Source organism: Chiloscyllium plagiosum, chromosome 3, assembly GCF_004010195.1.
Source record: "Chiloscyllium plagiosum isolate BGI_BamShark_2017 chromosome 3, ASM401019v2, whole genome shotgun sequence".
Classification (NCBI taxonomy): Eukaryota; Metazoa; Chordata; class Chondrichthyes; order Orectolobiformes; family Hemiscylliidae; genus Chiloscyllium; species Chiloscyllium plagiosum.
This window is the reverse complement of record NC_057712.1, coordinates 23,360,351-23,377,429: the sequence shown is the minus strand read 5'-3', so window position 1 is coordinate 23,377,429 and position 17,079 is coordinate 23,360,351. Positions and strand designations below refer to the sequence as shown.

The 17,079-nt window shown below is 40.9% G+C and overlaps 1 protein-coding gene across 12 annotated transcripts in view; it reads right to left on the bottom strand.

Annotated features, from left to right (window-relative positions):
• LOC122541729 (myelin transcription factor 1-like protein) overlaps positions 1-17,079 on the bottom strand; it is a 438,359-nt gene that overhangs the window by 50,544 nt on the left and 370,736 nt on the right. For all 12 annotated transcript variants that reach the window (XM_043678643.1, XM_043678679.1, XM_043678690.1 and 9 more), the window contains 3 exons: positions 11,550-11,674; positions 10,435-10,503; positions 9,288-9,350 (listed from right to left, as the gene is read on the bottom strand). In XM_043678643.1, coding sequence (XP_043534578.1) covers positions 9,288-9,350; positions 10,435-10,503; positions 11,550-11,674 — 257 coding nt within the window. The remainder of the gene's footprint in view (positions 1-9,287; positions 9,351-10,434; positions 10,504-11,549; positions 11,675-17,079) is intronic.

Here is a 17,079-nt window from a genome sequence, read left to right as displayed (position 1 = left end):
TCCAGAGGTAGCGGCTGGTCCAGCCTCTCTTGTGTTCCGTCGTCTAGGACCTCCGTGATAGAGGACAGGAATGACTGGGAGGCCGCGCTGTCGGTCGGCTTCGCGTCATACAGAGTGGCGTAGAAGGATTTACTGATCCTCATGACGTCAGCCTGAGATGACGTTATCGAGCCATCTTCTTCCTTCAGGCTGCTGAGCACGGAGCTCTCTTTGTGCACCTTCTGGAAGAAGAAACGTGAGCACGTCTCGTCCTGCTCCACCGAGCGGACCCTGGACCGGAAGATTATCTTGGAGGCCTCCGAAGCAAAGAGCGAGGCTTGCTGGCCCTTCACCTCCTTGAGGTTCTCTGTGACATCCACCCCCATTGTCTGCAGCAGGAGCAGGTTCTGCATACTTTCCTGGAGCTGGGACAGTTTTCCCCAGCCTCCTGAACACCTTTGAAGAAGTAAACACTCAACAAACTTTAACACAAATGCTCGCATCTTGCCCGACCACTGTAACCAGCTTCCAGGCAACCACTCCAGAGCTACTATTTAAGTGGAGGTGAAACTTCCACCTCCTAGGAAGCAGTTTCAGAAATAAATACATTCACAGGAGCTGGGGGTCAGAAAAAAGGTCACCATTTAATATTCATCCTTCGTTACCTTCAGAAGGTAGTGGTGAACTGCCTTCTTAACACACTGCTGCATTTTGGGAAAGCAAATCTTAGCAGGACCAATACACTTAATGGTAAGGTCCTAGGGAGTGTTGCTGAACAAAGAGACCTTGGAGTGCAGGTTCATAGCTCCTTGAAAGTGGAGTCGCAGATAGATAGGATAGTGAAGAAGGCGTTTGGTATGCTTTCCTTTATGGGCCAGTGTATTGAGTACAGGAGTTGGGAGGTCATGTTGCAGCTGTACAGAACATTGATTAGGCCACTGTTGGAATATTGTGTGCAATTCTGGTCTCCTTGCTATCGGAAAGATGTTGTGAAACTTGAAAGGGTTCAGAAAAGATTTACAAGGATGTTGCCAGGGTTGGAGGATTTGAGCTATAGGGAGAGGCTGAACTGGCTGGGAGTGTTTTCCTTGGAGCATCAGAGGCTGAGGGGTAACCCTAAAACCTATGAGGGGCATGGGTAGGATAAATAGACTTAGTCTTTTCCTTGGGGTGGGGGAGTCCAGAACTAGAGGGCATAGGTTTAAGATGAGAGGGGAAAGATATAAAAGAGACCTAAGGGCCAACTTTTTCACACAGGGGATGGTACATGTATGGAATGAGCTGCCAGAGGATGTGGTGGAGGCTGGTACAATTGTAACATTTAAGAGGCATTTGGATGGGTATATGAATAGGAAGGGTTTGGAGGGATATGGGCCGGGTGCTGGCAGGTGGGACTAGATTGGGTTGGGATATCTGGTCAGCATGGACAGGTTGGACCAAAGAATCTGTTTCCATGCTGTATATCTCTATGACTCTATGACACTGCGGTCCATGTGTGTAAGTCCACTCACTGCACTATTAAAAAGGGAGGTCCAGAATTATGACTGAGTGACAACAATCACTCTACAAAGATAGAACATTGGGACAAATTATTAAGATCCTAGGATCCTTCTTTGGCGTGAAGAATCCATCCACCCAAACGCCTGGTTTTCCATATTCTCAGTACTTGGTGGGGCCTAGTGGTGATGCCATTGTAAGACCAACTGTTTCAATTCGCTGAGAGGCTTGCCAGTCAGCTTTTAGGTGGCTGATTGGAGGGTGGTCCAGGGAGCTTTCTCGCTGACATCAGGGACATCTCACTCATAAAGATGTCTTTCCCCACAGTATAATTTCAGTTACATCACACTGTAAATTTTTGCTATAAATTGTGTGTGTTGGGATTGAGCCCTCCACTACCACCTGATGAAGGAGCGATGTTCCAAAAGCTAGTGTGCTTCCAATTAAACCTATTGGACTATAACCTGGTGTTGTATTATTTTTAACTTTGTACACCCCAGTCCAACATCGGCATCTCCAAATCTTTCTCCACACTGTACATGAAGCACAAAGACTCAGTCAGAGAAGGAATGGCAGCTAAAGGAATGGGTTAATAACATAAAGTCTTGTTCCCAGTTTGTTCTATCTACCTCCCAGCATCCAGCTATGTTCTGTTCAACTGCTTACTTGACTGAAGCTAATGGGTGGAACTTTGACGGAGATGGTAATGGATGAGTTGCACGTGCACTGACTGATTTTCTTTCCACTAAAGTCACAGTTCGTTTGGTGAGCCAATGTGTTTTTCTCTCCTGATGCAGCTACACCATGGATCAAGACAGTCCCAGTTCTGATTTGGCAGTTTGTGCTGAGCCTGTAGGACAAGCCAGAGAAGCAGTAAAAGCAGTACATTTGGCCAGCGCCTCGAGTTAGTGAAGAAAACTGATGAGAGTTCCAGATGGTTCCATGGGGTCTCTGCTAAAGTTGTCCACCTGTCAATATTATTAGGGAGTGGATTTTGCTCAGCTGTGATATGTTCATGACAAAATAGTCTGTCTACTTGGAGACAACAGGCATTTGTTAGTTATACATGGAGGGAAACAGGTGAGAAATGAATCAATACCCTCAGCAGGGGAAGAGAAAATTGCCAATAACGTTGAAGAAAACACTGTGTTTTGCAGAGTAAAGTCAGAGCAGAAAGTCCAATGAGTTCTTCCTCATTTTAATGAGGTACTTCCTTATTACAGCCTCATCTTTCAAAACAATGGCTCCTTGTGACAGCTTCTTCGATTGCTAAACACTTCACAGGTTGCCTGTGTCAATACATGAAAATGGCGCATTGTGTAATTTTTACCTTCTGCCAATTTACATGTAAATATATAGTAGCTAAGTATTATTGCTGAGTTTGAGAGAATGCAGCAAGTCGAAGGCTGCATTTATTTGCAGACGCTACTGCAGCTGCTGAAGACCCTAGAGAGAGAGAGATATGATGTCTATACCATGTTACTAGACTGGAGCGCTACATTTTGCTCTCCATCATAGCCACAGGGAGATCAATGTCTGACAGATTTCAAGTCCAGTTACAAATAATTCAGCAATTCCTCCATCTCCTCCCCTTACATCCATGACTTGTGTTCTGTTATTAAGTAGCTTTTAAAGGTTTGTCATTTTTGTTGTAAGAGACTGATATTTAGTGAGGGCACACAAAGTCTGATCGAAGTGCTGAAGGATGATTGGTGACAGTGGAAGAGTCCTGATCAGCATTTAGAATACCCTTTTGAGAAAACATGCTGCACTCTGTGCTACTTGTTCTCTGCAGATCCTTGATAGGTTACAGTGACCTGCTCCGGCTTTGTGGCTGTAAGCATGAATATGCAACTGATGCAACCACATGATTGGAATGGTAATCACCGCTTTTACCCAAGAACATTAAATTTATCTCCAAGACTCACCAGAAGGAATAGAAATTATTACCTATGCTGACAGCCAACTGTTAGCATCTTAAAGCTGTGCAACTCATTGGATAGGAACACTTTCAGTGATGCTGTAAATATTTGGTTGTGTTTGTGTGACTATTTATCCTCCCGACTCTCCTTGACTCTTGCAAGAAATTCAAAAGGCCCTAATGTGCATTCACCTCCTCTATCAAAACCTTGCAACAAAATGTTGTCTTTTATTGTGGCTCTTGAAAGTCCTGTATTTTCACTTCAAGGAAGTAAACCTCTATTGATTTAATTACAGGAGATGGATGGACCTGAACAAATGCCATGCCCAATTCATAGAAGCTGAGAATAAGAAGCACGGAATGATTATGATATTTATTGCTAGGTTCAAGTAATACATATAAATGAGGCAGTTTGTGTTAAGTAATAAATGAATTTCAAGGAATTAACTTCAGATACTGGCCAATGAACTAAAGGCTGAAGGAAAACAAAAATGCGAATCAGGAAGCAACCTTAGAGAGAGAGCAAGGTAACATTTCGAGTCCAGAAGAGTCATCTAGACTCAGACCGTTAACTTGCTGTCTGTCCATGAAAGCTGCCTGATCTGCTGTGATTTCCAGCATTTTTTGTTTACAGTACAGATTTCAGCATCTACAGTCATGTGTTCTTACATTGAGCTCAAGACTGAAAATGGACATCATTTTAGTTAATGTTCCTGTATTCGTTGAAAAGAAAATATTTGTATTTGTACACTATAACAAAATATCCTCAGACAAATTAACCATTGAATGCATTCCTGAACGGTTAAAAATTGGCTTTTGATTTAAATCATTTGTGCAAATACTGAGAAAAATGACCAATAAATATGTTTAATAGTGGGGTCACTTTACTCAGTGAGAATATTAAATTGTAAAGAAGAACTAGAAACAACAAAAGGCAGACTTATCTGGTTAAAGGGATATTAGCTTAGCTTTCTGTCTGCCAGGCCAGTTACAATTTCTGGCCAAGAAAAGCTGAGAGGACTCCTTGTGCAACAGAGATAATCCTTTCCATCTTCTAGCTGATGCACCACTGAATTTTTTTGAACATTAATTCTGGTAGTTCTGTTCCCTTCTCATTAATTCAAGAGTTTATGTTCTATTTTTATGTCATTACTTGACCGGGCATTTCAGTTTCTTATGGCTTTGGATGGCATTCTCTTCCGTGCCAATTTCCTCTTTTAAAAAGAAATTCGACCCTTGTGATAAGTTGTGACTAATGAAAGGCTTTGTTCCTGAGCATACAGTACAATAGGAATCTCATTTACAGACTGGAGATGAGTCATCTTAGAACATGACTCTGCACATTCACATGTATGAGATACTACATCTATATCTATGGCCTGTCTGCACATAAAAACACAAAATTTGCCGCATGCTAATGTTTAGATATCAAAAATAAAATAGAGACCAATGTTTACTTGAAGCATATTGCTCAGGTTATATACAGGCTTGGCCATCATGCAGGCATATCTCACAGATTTTTGTTTGGAAGCAAGATTTATCACAATTATGAAGATTTAGATTTGTATGAGAGTTGCTTTTGAATATGTCCAGATGTCAACACACCTTCTGTGTCTGTAACAGCTTCCAGTTGAGATAAGCACCATTTTAAAAGGCTGTAGGAATAATATAATATTTATCGTAGAATTTCAAATGGACCAGCTTCGACGTGGCATTTAAAATGATGTTTATCACTCTCTAGTTTTAACACTCTAAGGATCTTAAATGTTTCCATACAACCAACTCCATGCTTAGCTTAATTGATAACTGTTGCTGCGTTCACATTTTACTCTGGGAGCAGGTGAATCTTGGAACATTCTGGATCCAACCAAAATAAATCTGCAGACTATCAATTATTCTGGGGTTGGCAGAACCGGGGCAGTCTGTTATTTACACTATTAATTCTAAAAACAAAGTGCTTCAGAAATTGGAAGTAGTCTTGATCTGTCACTATAAACAATATGCATTTTTGGTACCAGTAGTCAAATCAGATAGGTCAGGCAGCATCCAAGACCTGCTGTGCTTTTCCAGCAACACATTTTCGGCTCTGATCTCCAGCATCTGCAGTCCTCACTTTCTCCTTGTCAAATCAGATAGCACTGGTTAAACTGACAAGGAGCAGGAAATCGCAAAGCATTTACATCAGACAATCAGTTGCTTAGTAACAAACTGGCTTCTGCTGTGTTAATGTTAATCAATCTATATGACTAAAATAGGCAGCAGGTGTTTGCAAGGGTTCCTCTGGCAACTTGACATTCATCTTTGACTTAGGAATTACCCAGTATGAAGGTCTCCAGAGATTTTTATTTACAACACATTTGAAGGGAAAAGAAAGTTCGACCTTGCAGGTGTGAAAGTTTGTTCATTGCCACGAATCAACACCGCTGAAGTATGATCGTGTTATTATTTGAATAGTTAATCATAAAATCATCCAGCACTAAAGGAGCCATTCATCTCATCCTGTCTGAGTCGTCTCTTGGAAAGGGACGCCCAACTAGCCACCACTTCTATCTTTTCTCCTCAGAGCTCCAAACATCATTGCTTTTTGAGTAGAGATCTAATCGCCTTTGCAAAGTGACCATTCAAATCTTTCTCCACCACTTTTTCAGGCAATGCATTGCGAACCATAATTGTAATGACTGTAGCGAGATTAGACTACAAGTTCCCTGATTGGGACTGTTAACCCGGTCCAATCAGGGAGCCTTGGCTAACGTCTCAACAGGAGCGTGCCTATTGTCTGCCCCTCTTCTGCGGTTATCCCTGGAGAAGGAGTACGCAGTGTCCGCCAACACCCTCGAGATTTTCAGGGAGAGGTGAGCATCGCAGGGAGTGGAGTGTTTTATTTACCCCTCCAACGCCATTTTGATTTCATCCCTGCCCTCCCCTTCACATTTTGATCATGCAGCACTGCCCTCTCTCAAGAAGGGCACTGCTTGTCACTGGCCGCTTAGGTGTCTCCTTTCTTCCTGGTGGTGGAATATAAATAAGGATTTATACACTTTGTGTTCTTCACTGTGTCTGACACCTGCATACACACAACATGGGTGCTGGGGAAACATAAACATTACCGCTATTTTGTTTCTTCTCTTATTTTTCCCCCACTGACTGCCATTAGGTGGTCATGTGGGAAAAAAAATTGAAGGAATAAAATAAACAGAAGCATCACCTGCACAAACACGACATGGTTGCTGGGGAAAAATAAACACTACCGCTGTTAGGCGGGGGAAAATTAAAAAGAAAAGCTGGAGTATCAGACATCCGGCTCACTCTGAGAGTTGCCTCTTAAAAAAGGAAATAAAAAAACCAAAGAGAAAAGAAATAAACAGGAGCATCAGACATCTGGTTCAGCTAGCTCTGAGGGAGCTGGATCAGTATCAAGGACTCTCCACGTGTCTATAAAGGGTGACTTGGTGACAGGAGTTATAACCCTGTGTGGAGTTATTTCATTAACAACTCATTAATACTGTCAGAAAAACGTGTCTGTCCAAGTATAACACCAATAAAGAAATTTAAAATTTGAAGAAGTATTATGAAAATCAACTAACCTGCAAGAATGCATTTTTCAATGAAGAAGATATGAAAAAGCAAACGCAATGTGAACAAGTAAAAATGACTGTTCCCATTTGCTTAGGCTATTTGGAAAAGCGTGCACTGATGGGAACATGACCAAACAACTACAAAATACAAGTGTACAATGTGGGAAGTGGGCTGTTGAGGTCTGCAGCACAGAGGAAATTTGGGTACTCCTGGGATCTGGCAGGTAATGGGAACATTGCGATCTGTGATGTAGGAGTAATGTTCCTGCACTAGCAATTCAGAGGCCCGGGCTAGTGGTCTGGCACAGCACTTCACGCCTCACCTGGCTGCTGGTGGTAGTTTATTCAATTAATTCACAAATCTGGAATCAAAAACTAGGTTCAGTAATGGTGACAATGAAACCACTACATTGTGATAAATACATACAGTTTACTAATCATCGAATCCTTACAGTGCGGAAGCAGGCCACTGGGCCCATCGAGTCCACACTGACCCTCCAAAGAACATCCCACCCAGACTCAGCCCCCTTACCCTATTCCTATATTTCCCACCTAGCCTGCACATCGATGGACACTATGGGCAATTTAGCACGGCCGATCCATCCAGCACCTCTTTGGACTGTGGGAGGAAACTGAAGCACCCGGAGGAAACCCACACAGACACAGGGAGAATGTGCAAACTCCACACAGACAGTTGACTGAGGCAGTAATCCAATCCCGATCCCTGATGCTGTGAGGCAGCGGTACTAACCACTATGCCGCCATTGTGTCCATTAAGGAAGGAAATCTGCTGTCATTATCTGGCCTGGCCGATATATGAATATACAGCAATATATTTGACCTTAACTGTTCTCTGAAATGGAATAACAAACAACATAGAAGTAATAAGACTGCTGTGGAAAGTTTAGCAGACCGATTATTTAGCTGTGACTTAGGCACATGAAACAACATAGGTAGACCCTGCCCAGTCAACTCTGAAATGTCTTCTTTAGTAATATGCACAGGCTTGTCCCACAAATTATTTAAGCAAAAGCTTGATTTACTCACCAAATCATAGCTTACAGACAATGTCCTGGAATCCTCAATCACCATAACCACCAGAGAGTGGTGACACAATGATGAAATAGTCAGGAGGAAGCCCTAAATATTGACTCCAGATCCCTTGAACCCTCACAGTGTTGGGTCTAATGTGGACAAGGGCATCCTCTGTTGATCACCTACTACTGCCCTCCCTCAACAAATCAGTAACACCACTTAAAAGTAGCATTATGGGTAGTAAGAGCACAGTACGTGTTCTGTTGGGAACATAAATACCAACAGTCAAAACTGACTCGAGCACTATTACTGAGCAAGACCTGAAAACATATTTGTCCGACTGGGCTTCTGGCAGATGTTGACGGAACTAGTGGGAATAAACCCGTATGAACTCATCCTCAAAAATCTATTTGCCAAGAAACCATGCGTTGATAACAGTACTGTAGGAAGGTCTACATACAATCCTAGTCGAAGAGTGTGGTGCTGGGAAAGCACAGCCAGTCAGGCAGCATCTGAGGAGCAGGAGAATTGACTTTTCAGGTATAAGTCTTTCATCAAGATTATGCCTGAAATGTTGAATCTCTTGCTCCTTGGATGCGGCAATGTTTCCCCAGCACCACACTCTTCGACTCTGATCTCAAGCATCTGCAGTCCTCACTTTCTCCTACGTACAATCCTAGCAAAGCCAACACTAAGGATGCCATCCATTGTGCTGAATGGTACTGTACCAAATTAAAGAGATTTCAAATAAATCCAGCAACTTCAAACATGGCATCCATTAGGCACAGTAGGTCATGTGCAGTAGCAGAATTGTAGTTTACCACTTTCAGGTCACCTGATGGTTTAGCTGGTTAAAGTCGTAGTTAGGTGATTCATAAAGACTATTAAGGTTATTGGTTTCAATTCTTGTTGTGGCTTATTTATTTGATCTCCGACCAGTGTAGCTGCAGTGTGTTTATAACTATAATAACACATATGAGTTACGGAAGAAAAATCAATCAAGGATCTTGTTCTGAATTGACATCCTGCTGGAAATCTGGCTATGAGAATGCTTCGTCAGGACAGGAACTGCATTGGTTATGTTGTTCTTGGTGTGATTAGCCTGCCAACACTCAGTTTTCAAATTCACACATGAAGAATGGCAAGTTATGAATGTTATCTGAAGAGCTAACTTCAGCATGAAATTAACATCTTCATACAAAGAGGAAGGAAAGGGGAATTGTGGGGATAAGAAGAGGATTTTAAAATATTATCATGCAGTTGAAAGGTATATCACCTACCTCCTATGAGAAGCATAGTTTCCAGTGATATGCCCAGATCCATCACATCCAGGGGTCGGACACCTATCAATGAAAATGTGATGTCAGCATATTGATCAAATGGATAAAACATTCACAGTGAATAAATATAGAGGACAAAAACTACAAGTTTGATGTTTGAATGATTTTTACAGCCTCTAGAAGAAATAATTTATAAATAAATAAAGGAACTGAAATGTCTTTTATTTAAAAAATGAAATAATAATAAATTGTACAATTGTTAATCTTGATGCATTTGCTAAGTGCATGACAAAATAAATATTTTACTCTCCTTTGCATTGTAGGTGCTGAAACATTTTGAAAAGAATAATTGAAAGTGCATGATACTTCTTACGAAAACTTCAATTAAAATGAAAAATCATAATAAGCGTATCTGAGCTTCTAGTGTACTTAATGGTCTTAATCATCAAAAATGTTTGTCACTTAAATTACGTGAGTGCACAGTTACAAAAATTAGAATGAAATAGGATTCCTAGAGTTCTCCATCCCCTCTTGTCCAGGATTTCCCTTTCTCTCTTTGCCTGTCACTCCTATTATGCTCTTTCTTCCCAGTTGGTTGTGGAAGTAGGTCAGCTCTATACATATTTATAACACAAACTCTGCAGGTGACCAAAAGAAAAGCTTTGTTTGGAATTGTCAAATTTTGAACCGAAACATCAAAAAGGAAATACATGTTGGGGTTGAAATAATTGTTTTGTTAGAGCATTATAAACTAGGGTGAATAACATAAATGCAGCAAATTGACATCCTTACGAGAATCAGATGAATTTAACAATGCTGAATTAAAGAATTCATAAACAGGCAACTAATAAAGTGCAGTACATAAACATTTTGCCATACCTACTTAAAAGAAAACCAAAGTTACACAGGTCTGGATATACAAAAGTCACCTTTAAGACAAGCAATCAGGAAAGGACCAACACAGAAAGCAGCAAATCCAATATGTTTAATTTGTGTATGAGTCTGTGCACACATGTATTTGAAAATGGTTTCTTTAATTGCAGAATTCACATATGCTATGCCAATTATTTCTTGCAGTTTATCAAAATAATAATGGTAATGATAGAATGAGGACTTCATCCGTGCATTAATGCAACTTAAGTCTTACTTGAGTTCTTGTGAGCTGGTGGCCATCATGCTTCGAATACTTTTGTCAGCCAAAGGACAGCCGGACAGACTGTAAGATACGCAAGGCAGCAAAGTCAACTCATGTCAATTCCATCCAAAATTTTCATACACATATATGACACAACCTGACAAATGCAGAGAAGCAATGGTTTCACTGCTGAATTGCTGATTGATTCATGCCAATAGTTAACCCTCTGAATATTTAAATAATATTTTCTTTATCATGACCCTTATAGTTATGATATCTAATTGATAAAGCACTGCACTTACTCCTTTGTTTGGATACATTTCACAATAAATAACTTCTAAAAATATTTACATTCAATATCAAATCTCTACGATACAATGGCAGTACATTGAAGTCAACTAATCAGTGTAGCTTAACATTTTGTGTTATATCTCCAAATAAAATATGAAGGGATATGTTTACAGTTTGTGTACAAAATACTGGTAATAAGAAATATTATTTCTGCATATAAAGAATTCTTTCCACCCGAAAAGCTTACTGATTAATGTACAGATTTCTGTGACAAACATGCTGCAAACTGTCAAGGAAATTCAACTCTCAAAGGGTTAACGTACAAGGTTTTTTTGTTTGCAATTCACTTGACAGCATTGTTCAGGTAAGCTGAAAACAATAAATTGAAAAGACAGTATCCACCATGAAAAAGGAAGTCACACCTTCTATGTGAGGCGTAATTACCCGTGACATGACCACTCCCATCACACCCTGGTGTTGGACATCTGTCACCAAACAAGAAAACAGCCAAAAATAGTAATTATGTTTTTAGAAAACTTTTGTTTTGATATTTCATTGTTTCCAGTTTAGCTTCACTGTCTGCAATGACTCGCTAAGCATCCTAAGGAAAACTTGGAAAAATGAAGCAATTACATCAATGGCATTTTACTTGCTTTAATTAAATTGCATTAAGATTAAGAAACGTTATCTAGCAAGAGCATTTTGGGAAATGAATATTAAAAAATAACGTCGCAGATTGAAATGCATGCTACCAAAATACAGAGGTAAAAAGTTTATTCAATTGAAAATTTTAGCAAAAAAAATTGAAAAGAGCTGATGCTATTCTGCCTGCTTACGTTATGAGATCTTTTTTGCTGATGTCCTTGCATTGTCCATATTTAGGTTTGGGACTTGGGATTGTGACCTCACCAGGATACCTTCGTTCTTCCAGGCTTTCCTGAAATGGATCCATGTCTTCTGGCTATAGGAAAATGAATCATTATTATTTAACTCTTTTGTTTGCATTGTGGCTTATGAACACCTGAAAATGATGACCAGCTCAGCTTTATCAAGCTTGCCTTGCATTTTTGATAGCTGGAATATTATGAGGAGACTCTTAATCTGCTCCACCCTTTCCTTGCCTTAAAACTAATCTTCTGCAAGACAGAGTTCTTGTTAAAAGTTTGAAAATATTAGATTGATTTTGCTGAACGTTAGTGGCGTGTGATGATGCAAAATGTTGTTAATGTACAAATCACACAGTGAGTTTGGGGATTGAGAGCTGTGCCAGGATTTGCAAATTTCCAGAACTCACGAGTCAATTCATTTCATTTTGCTGTTTGCTTTGAACAAACACCATTTCACCCTTAGTCTGCCAATTACTTTTAAGGATTTTTCTGGATTTGCACATTAACTACCCATTAAACTTGTCACAAGAAGTTACTTCTTATAATTAAGTCCATGAGTACATTTGTTTTCATGACACGATAATCACAAATGTAATGCCAATCAACTTTTCACTTCCAGAAAGGGAACAAATTTGGGTGGCACGGTGGCTCAGTGGTTAGCACTGCTGCCTCACAGCACCAGGGTCCCAGGTTTGATTCCAGCCGCGGGTGACTGTCTGTGTGGAGTTTGCACATTCTCCCCATCTCTGCGTGGGTTTCCTTCGGGTGCACCAGTTTCCTCCCACAGTCCAAAAATGTGCAGGTTAGTTGAATTGGCCATGCTAAATTGCCTGTAGTGTTAGTAGAAGGGGTAAATGCAGGGGAATGGGTCTGGGTGGGTTACTCTTCAGAGAGTTGGTGTGGACTTGTTGGGCTGAAGGGCCTGTTTCCACACTGTAGGGAATCTCATCTAATTTAAAGTATTCAATCTCAATCCTGCTGGTCCTCAATTGCTGCATCAACATTTTTGCAACCACCAGTAACATCCACAGCAGGCCAGTTAGATCTAATAGGAGAACAGTCTTCCTCAATTGCAGTCTGAAGAAATCTAGCAGGTCTACATTGATATAAAGACTGGCTGCGGGATGCCACATAATTGAAGCATGTAAATAAAATGCAAAATGAACTCAAATGCACCGTCAGCGGAAAATATACCATCGCCTACTGATGATTGATTACAGAGACACACAGGATGATTAATCTCTTGACTTCATTAAAAATAAAAGGCATAGTATTTCCTCAGAATTTCAGCAGTCAATCTCAAAATACTCTGATGAATGTAATGTATGTAAATAGCATTCCTTGCATAGTTCTTGTGCTATTTTCTGCCACGTTGATGTAGATGCAAAAATTCAGCAATACTGAAAGGTATCAGCCCAAGTAAAATACCAAACACTCAAGTGAAGCCTCATACAGGCTTGTTCACAAGATGATTTCTATGCAAATGAGAACACAATGCAGGATAATATAAAATAACCGTTCCCAAGTCCAAGAAGCATGCATATGTCAAAATGGTTAAAATTACATCCCTGTATGGATTGTGTTTATAAATGCAAGGGTCAGTAAATCGGATGTTCATAAATCGGGGACCCTCTCCATCACTGCCAATTTGTAATACATAATAGCAATTCTCCAGAGATTCTAGTACCAGCACATTCTTACTGCAACCCTTATGAATACTTTGAGTGCCAGCTGAAGCTAAATGCCAAAACAATCATGACAAGATTTTTTGATGTGGCTATGGTAGAATGTTCAAATCTCATGGAATCTCCGTGGGTGTAGGGGATAAAATATGGGAATCTCCACCTCTAACTCTGTCAAAATCCGAACAGTTGGGAGAAGATCCTTAATTAAATGTGCCAATGATGGACATCTCTTGCACTTGGAATATTTCTGAGGCCTCTGACATTGGTAAAGTGACAATGAGAGGAATTTACAATGTGCAACATGCCCACTAATCTGTCAAATTTCCATCCCGTGCAGCTATTTCTCCTTCTCTGGAGAGTGTTAGGGCCCAGGAAAGAGCCATTCCTGGAGTTGTAATTTCTGCGTGGAAGAGTGTGGGAGTAATGTTTGACACTTATCCTTTGGACTGTCCCAGTGAGATGACCATAAGACATAGGAGCAGTAATTAGGCCATTCAGCCCATCTAGCCTGTTCCACCATTCAATCATGGCTGATAAGTTTCTCAACGCCCTTCTCCTGCTTTCTCCATGTAACTCTTGATCCTCAAGAACCTATCTATCTTAGTCTTAAATATACTTGATGACCTGACCTCCACAGCCTTCTGTGGCAATGAATTCCATAGAAACACCACCCTCTGGCTGAAGACGTTTCTCCTAATCTCCATTCTAAATGGTCTTCCCTTTACTCTATGGCTATGCTCTTGGATCATCGTCACTCTTAGAACATAGAACATTACAGCTCAGTACAGGCCCTTTGGCCCTTGATGTTGCACCGACCTGTGAAAGCAATCTGAATCCCATCTAACCTGCACTATTCCATTTTCGTCCATATGACTATCGAATGGCAATTTAAATGCCCTTAAAGTTGACGAGTCTATCTATCTATCACCTCTCAATTTAAAGCTGCGTCCCCTCATGCTAGCCATCACCATCTGAGGAAAAAGGCTCTCATTTTCCACCCTATCTAACCCTCTGATTATCTTATATGTCACAATTAGGTGACCTCTCAACCAAGGAAAAGAGGCCCTCAAGTTCCTCAGCCTTTCTTCATAAGACCTTCCCTCCAAATCAGGCAACATCCTAGTAAATCTCCTCTGAACCCTTTCCAAAGCTTCCACATTCTTCCTATAATGCGGTGACCAGACTGAACGCAATTCTCCAAGTGCGGCCGCACTAGAGTTTTGTACAGCTGCAGCATGACCTCATAGTTCTGAAACTCAGTCCCTCTACTAATAAAGGATAACACACCGTATGCTTTCTTAACAACCTTATCAACCTGGGTGGCAACTTTCAGGGATCTATGTACATGGACAAGATGTCTCTGCTCATCTACACTACCAAGAATCTTACCATTAGCCCAGTAATCTGCATTCCTGTTCCAAAGTGAATCACCTCAGACTTTTTCACATTAAACTCCATTTGCCACTGCTCAGCCTAGCTCTGCAGCTTATCTATGTCCCTCTGTAACCTGCAACATCCTTTTGCCCTATTCACAACTCCACCGAACTTAGTGTCAGCTGCAAATTTACTAACCCATCCTTCTATGCCCTCATCCAGGTCGTTTATATAAATGATAAACAACAGTGGACCTAAAACAGACCATTGCAGTACACCATTAGTAACTGAACTCCAGGATGAACATTTCCCATCAACCATCATCCTCTGTCATCTTTCAACTAGCCAATTTCTGATCCAAACTGCGGAATCACCCCCAATCCCATGCCTCCATATTTTGTGCAATAGTCTACCATCGGGAACCTTATTAAATGCCTTACTGAAATCCATTACACCATATCAACTGCTTTACCCTCATCCACCTGTTTGGTCACCTTTTTAAAGAACTCAGTAAGGTTTGTGAGGCATGAGCTACCCTTCCCAAAACTGTGTTGACTATCCCTAATCAACTTATTTCTGTCAAGATGATTATAAGTCCGATCTCTTACAATGTTTTCCAACACTTTACCCACAACTGAAGTAAGGCTCACTGGTCTATAATTACCAGGGTTGTCTCTACTCCCCATCTTGAACAAGGGAATAACATTTGCTATCCTGCAGTCTTCTGGCACTATTCCTGTAGACAATGACAACATAATGATCAAAGCCAAAAGCTCAGCAATCTCCTCCCTGGCTTCTCAGAGAATCCTAGGATAAATCCCATCCAGCCAAGGGGACTTATCTACTTTTACACTTTCCAGAATTGCTAATACCTCCTCCTTGTGAACCTCAATCCTATATAGTCTAGTAGCCTGTATCTCAGTATTCTCCTCAACAACATTGTCTTTTTCCAGTGTGAATACTGATGAGAAATATTCATTTAGCGTTTTCCCTATCTCCTTGACTCCACACACAATTTCCCACTACTATCCTTGACTGGCCCTAATCTTGCTCTAGTCATTCTTTTATTTCTGAACTACCTACAGAAAGCCTTAGAGTTTTCCTTGATCCTATCCGCCAATGACTTCTCATGTCCCCTCATGGCTCTTAACTCTTTCTTTAGGCCTTTCCTGGCTAACTTGTAACTCACATGTGCCCTAACTGAGCCTTCACATCTCATCCTAACATAAGCCTTCTTCTTCCTCTTGTCAAGAGATTCAAAGTTTCTTAGTAAACCACAGCTCTCACGCTTGACAACTTCCTTCCTGCCTGACCAGTAAATACTTATCAAGGACCCTCAGTAGCTGGTCCTTGAATAAGCTCCACATTTCAATTGTGCCCATCCCCTGCAGTTTTCTTCCCTATCCTATGCATCCTAAATCTTGTCTAATTGCATCATAATTGTCTTTCCCTCGGCTATAACTCTTGCCGTGCAGTATACACCTATTTCTTTCCATCACAAAACTAAACACAATCGAATTGTGGTCACTATCACCAAAGTGCTCACTTACCTCCAAATCTAACACCTGCCGGGTTCTCCAACCAGTGGAAACATCTTCTCAACATCTACTATTAGAGTGGCATGGTGGCTCAGTGGTTAGCATTGCTGCCACACAGCACCAGGGTCCCAAGTTCAATTCCAGCCTCGGGTGACTGTCTGTGTGGAGTTTACACATTCTCCCGTGTCTGTATGGGTTTCCTCCAGGTGCTCCAGTTTCCTCCCACAGTCACAAAGGTGTGCAGGTCAGGTGAATTGGCCATGCTAAATTGCCCATGGTGTTAGGTGCATTAGTCAGAGGGAAATTGATCTGGGTGGATTACTCTTCAGAGGGTTGATGTGGACTTGATGGGCCGAAGGGCCTGTTTCCACACTGTAGGTAATCTAATCTGTCCAGGCCATTTAGTATTCTGGATGTTTCAATTAGGCCCCCTCCCATCCTTCTACGATGTGTTAATTGTGAAGTTTAAGTTTTGGTGGAGAAACAAAGGAGAAAAAACTTGGGAAAGCAGTTGTCTTGCTTCCCAGACTCTTCAAGCTCAGAAATGTCTCATGTATCTACCTGGATCACTTAAAATCGGCTGCTACAGCCCCTCACCAATCTCAGTCTCCCAGGGCACAATTATCTTGCAAATCCAGGAAACTCTCAGTGGTTATGCCTCTGGGCTTTCCCTCTGATATTTGCAAACAAAGTCAAAGGAAACAAAGTGAATGGAGTCCGGTAAGCCCCAAAAAAAGAGCAAGGAAACTCAGTGGAAATGTTTCACAAGTGCACAAACAGCACAAATAAATTGAAACTCACCATCTTTGCTTAAAAACACTGCCTGTGGTTTTCACATAATGTGAAAGCACTGAAAATATCATGTAATTCTTTTTATTTATG